The 4617-nt window shown below is 57.4% G+C and overlaps 2 protein-coding genes across 11 annotated transcripts in view; one reads left to right on the forward strand and one right to left on the reverse strand.

Annotated features, from left to right (window-relative positions):
• The window catches only part of MAP4 (microtubule associated protein 4), a 241347-nt gene that overhangs the window by 118791 nt on the left and 117939 nt on the right, over nt 1–4617 (forward strand).
• On the reverse strand, nt 120–4280 carry LOC104911305 (zinc finger protein 577-like). Of its 10 annotated transcripts, none has more exons than XM_010712203.3 (6): nt 3188–4280; nt 2740–2850; nt 2125–2472; nt 1120–1628; nt 749–937; nt 120–592 (listed from the first exon to the last, which is right to left on the reverse strand). In XM_010712203.3, the coding sequence occupies exons 1-5, from the start codon at nt 3267–3269 to the stop codon at nt 785–787; spliced, it is 1203 nt and encodes a 400-aa protein (XP_010710505.1). In that variant the 5' UTR covers nt 3270–4280; the 3' UTR covers nt 120–592; nt 749–784. The 10 variants fall into 10 exon arrangements, 8 of the variants coding, with proteins under 8 accessions (XP_010710505.1, XP_010710504.1, XP_010710503.1 ...); XM_010712202.3 differs by having other exon boundaries at nt 745–937; nt 3188–4279; XR_002115703.2 differs by having other exon boundaries at nt 749–1628; nt 3188–4276.

A 4617-nucleotide genomic window follows, 5' to 3' on the forward strand; every position in this document is an offset into this window, starting at 1 on the left:
CACACACACTCCCAGCTCCCCCAGTTCCAGCCGCTCCCTCGGTCACGGACCCCCCCAACATTCCATATCCCCACATCCCAGTCCCCAAAAGCCCCACAAACGTTCACAGAAGCACTAAATTCCCAGGACTGGTTTAATTAACCAATTAACCGGCCTGCCCCACAGCACAGCCCCCACCAATAAGGCACAGGGAACCCCTCCCCACGTTATTTTCCAACACACGTTATTTTCCAACAAAACCCACTCTCGTTCCCTCGCTGCCCACCAGCAGCGCCCACCCCACACGGAGCGCTACCTCCAATTCCACCATTTTACCCCCAAATTCTTCCCCTCGCGGCTCTAAAATGCCCCCAGCTTGGCAGCCAGGCAGGGGTAGAGCCCAGGGCAGAGCAGGACCCGCAGGAGCTCCATGAACAGCACAGACATGGGATGCTGCAGTGGGACACGGATGTGCTGGAGGGTGTCCGTATACAGGTGCCACAGCTGGAGGTTTCCCAGCAGCAGCACAGCAGAACTACACGCAGCTGTGGGGAGGAACCTGATTCCCACAGCCAGAGCCCCAGACCAGCTCCTCACAGCCGCTCCTTCCACCCTAAGGAAGAGGAGCAGGCAGCTGTGGATGCCGGGCAGGGTGGGATGAGCTCCAGCCACAACGCCCAGAGCCCACGGCCGAGGATGGAGAGAGAAGGGCCGGCAGCAGCCCGATCCCCAGAAGTGCCCCCCTCGCCCTCCTCTCACCCTCACCTACACAGGCTCAGTGTGCAGAGGCAGTTTGCTGCTGCACTCACGTGGGCTCTCCCTTCTCACATCGGTCTTCTGGTGCCCTCATGGGCGGTGGAGCCGCTTGTAGGCTTTCTGGCACTCGCTGCACCAGTAACCCTTCCTGCCCGCATCGCTCTGGCTGTGGCAGACGAACTCGGAGGCCCAGACAAAGCTCCTATTGCAGCAGAGACACAGGGTGAAGTGATGCCGGTCAGCGTGCGTCCTCTGGTGCAGCACCAGAAAGTTCTGGCTGGAGAAGTTCTCCATGCATTCGGTACACGTATATGTAATTTTCTGAGGAGACAGTGGGAACCGGTTGGGGTTGGGCTTCTCCCACTGCTCCCTGGTGCTGCTGACCTGGGTGTGGGGCTGGGCGGCCCTACAGGGCGCCAGGCCGGAGCCCCCCTCGGTGTCGGAGGGTGGGCAGAACCCCGTGGCCGCCCGGATCCGCAGGTGACGCCGGATTTTCTTTTTGGACATGAAGGCCTGGTTGCATTCGATGCAGACGTACGGCACCCAGTTGCTGTGGCTCTTCTGGTGGATGACGAGGTTGATCTTGAGCAGGAAGTTCTTCCCGCACACCACGCACCTGTAGAACTTCTCTCGGGAGGAGTTTCGCTGGCAGGCAGCGGTTCTGCCCACGCTCTCCTCTGGCCTTCCCAGCAGATCAGCCGAGCCGCTGGGCTCCACGTGTGCTGCTGTTTGGCAAAGGTCTGGCATCTCCTCCCTGCTCGGCTCTTCAGGAGCATCTGCTGCCAGATACTGGCCACTGTTCCCTGCACCTTTCAAGTCCTCCTTTGGCAGACCCTTCTCAGCTCCCATCCGCTCCTGCAGGACCTCTCCTGGGATCCCCGCGTCGGCACCTGCTGGAAATTTGGCAGAACCCCAGCATCACTTTTCCACTCAGTTCTGAGAACAAGGCATAAAGACCCAAGGGGCATAAAGACCCCCATGCCTCCCCCTCTCCTCACCCAGGAGCTGCTACCAATGCCAGCACCGCTCTCTTCTTCCAGCCCAGTGCCTGCCCAGACCACAGCAGGACACCACTACAGCCAGTCACCTCAGACACCCCAAGGATTGACAAACACCACTGAGGATGGGAAGAGTCCAAAAGAGACATCAAGGGCTCATCTTTCAGTGCAAACCGACTGACTGACTTGGTTCACACCATGCCACATCCCATTTTTATATAGTTTCAAAGCTGGTAACTGGATTTGCTGTGCTAACCCCTTCTCGGCCCATGTGAATCATGTAGAAATCTGCCCAAAAAGCCTCAGGAAAGCTTCATGCAGAGCTAATGCTGCACTCTGAGCTCCCTGAGCCCCCAGCCCAACAGGAGGGAGGAAGGGCTCTGCACTTTACCTGCTGCGGGAGGAAGAGATGGAGGCAGGCTCAGGGTCAGCACTTCCTGGCAGCACGTGGGGATGGGGCTGGGAGGGGAGGTAGCCAGGTGGCTGAGGTCTGCTGGAGCTCCTATGGCTTCCTGAGGAACTTGTGCTACAAGGGCAGAGGTGGGGATTATGACCTCAGGTGAGACACAGCCAGGACTCCCTTGCTTTGGTGGACTCGCCAGACACTCATGTGCACTACTGTCAGGTGCACCCGATGGGCTCCTGCTGTCCTCCAGGCTCCTGCGTCTCCCCTTAGGAGACTGCTCTGTCTCCACCTGCAGCAGGGCTTCACCACTCACACAGGCTGGACCGTCGGGCTCTGGGGACAGAAAAGTGCTCATCATCACCAGCACCTGCTGGGGTCCATAAAAGCCAGCACAGGGGCTGAGGGTCCCCTCTCGGAGTCTTAAGGCATTGGGCTCCGTGTCACGGGGAGACTTCTGGGCTACTGATGTTCCCAACACAATCCCTATGCACGGCCACAAGAGCTGCCCCTGGCCCTGTGGCTGAGGGCAAGGACCACTGGTGTGCTGGTAAGCAGGCAGGAGCCAGGATCCGGGCATGGCTGAGACCCAGCATCACTCACCTGCAGCCGGCTTCATGGACACTGCTGTGCCCTCCAGGTCTGGTTCTGCTGGTACGCATGGCTCTTCTCTTTCCATCTGCAATAAGACTTCAGGCTTGGCTAGGTCACAATCTGCTCAAGGACAAGACAAACATCAGAGACGTGACAGCATCTTTGCAGGTGCATCCCCTGTCTTCCGCATGTGCTGTCATCATACAGCCCAGACCCCATCCATCAAAACCTCATCTCCAAACAAGCTGCACGCGAGGAGTTACAGGCAAAGACAGGGAGTTCTATGGAGGATCTGAAAAGTACCCTCAGGTTCATCTGATAATTCATCGCTGCTCCACCTAGGATTGCTACAGAAACCTGTTCTCCCAGAATTCCCCCACACAACAGGTGTAAAGCGCCTGAAGACAGGAAAACAACCTGACCCGCTGCAGGATTCGGCTTGTGCCTCATTTTTCACCTGGGCTGCACGTGGAGGTGAGCTCACGAGATGCTAAGTGGACACCAGCTGCAGGAAAATCCAAGCCCACTGCTCCCTTCATCTCAGCACTGGGTAGAATTAATGACAAGCATGAGGGTTTCAGGTTGGACAGAGCTGATTTTGTCCTTGTGTCTGCTGCGATGCCATGCTTTGGCCTTAGGAGAAAACCAGTGTTGGTAACACAATGATGTTTCCGTTGTAGCTGAGCAGTGCTGTGCAGACATTTGGGTTTCTCAGCTTCTCATACTGTCCTGCCAGCAAGTGGGCTGAGTGGCATGAGGAGCTGGGAGGGGACAGAACCTAAAGGCCAGAGAGAGATATTCCATACCATACGACATCATGGGATACAAACAGGAAACCTGACAGAGATCTTGGCAGTGAGAATTTGTATGGCAGCTCAGAGAGGACGGCATCCCAGCTCTCCACAAGGAGAAGACACTGAGTACTTTCTACCCCCTCCTGAGCCCGACAGCCTCCACTTGTTCCCAGAGAGTTAGAGCTGATGTTTGGGGCTAGAGATCCCAGTGAGAGGTAAAGGAAAGCAACCCAGAGAGAGCAGCCCAGATAGTGATGGCAAATGCCAAACCAGCACGGATGCATACACAGGGACACCAGCATTTCACAGTTGCTCTGCATTACGCTCCGATGCAGCTCCTTCTGCTCATCATCCAGGAGGGCCCACTCGTCCCTGCTGAACTCCACAAAGACATCCCTGAAAGTCACCGGCAGCTGTGGGCAGAGAGCTGGGCTCAGTGCATCTGCCAGCTCCCCCCAGCCAGCTCCCAGACCCCAAGAGCCCCGTTAGCAGCCCTTCAAATTCACCCGAAAGGCCCCTTTGGCACCTCCTAATGGGCCCACAAGCAACCTCCAGGCTCACTCTCAGCCCCCATCAGCCCATTCAACCTCTCAGTAGCACCATATGCATCCTATAGGCTACTGCACTGTTCCCAAATGATTTCCCAGTCCTTCAAAGGCCCGTAATTGACTCCGAAACCTAAATCCAGCCTGCATCACCCTTCTCCCAAAATCTTTGTGCAGGAGCCCCATGGCTCAATACCAGCCCCAGACTCCCCCAGCCCCCTACTGGCCCTGTAAGCAGCCCCCAGCTTCACACCCAGACCACCAAATGCCCCCTCAGCCCCCACACTGCTAAAAAAAGAGCCCCCAGCCTCAGCTCCATAAAGTCCCCATCAATAACCGCCAGACCACCTCACAGCCCCACAGACAACTTCTCAGCCCCCCACAGCCCCACAAACGGACCCCGGCCTGACACCTAGACCCCCATAAGGAAGCCCTACGTTGATCCCCTGCCCCACAGACATCGCCTCAGCCCCCAGGCTGACCCTCAGCCAAACAAAGGCCCCATAACAGCCCCCAGCCTGACTCCCAGCCTCACAACAGCCCCATAA

The sequence above is a fragment of the Meleagris gallopavo genome, chromosome 6, assembly GCF_000146605.3.
Source record: "Meleagris gallopavo isolate NT-WF06-2002-E0010 breed Aviagen turkey brand Nicholas breeding stock chromosome 6, Turkey_5.1, whole genome shotgun sequence".
In the NCBI taxonomy this organism is placed as follows: Eukaryota; Metazoa; Chordata; class Aves; order Galliformes; family Phasianidae; genus Meleagris; species Meleagris gallopavo.

Coding starts and splice junctions, on each gene's coding strand:
- LOC104911305 (XM_010712198.3), bottom strand. CDS start 3,269: ATGAAGGGAGCAGTGGGCTTGGATTTTCCTGCAGCTGGTGTCCACTTA. Junction 2,473..2,739: donor GTCCATGAAGCCGGCTGCAG/GTGAGTGATGCT, acceptor TTCTGTCCCCAG/AGCCCGACGGTCCAGCCTGT. Junction 1,629..2,124: donor ATCTCTTCCTCCCGCAGCAG/GTAAAGTGCAGA, acceptor CCAAATTTCCAG/CAGGTGCCGACGCGGGGATC.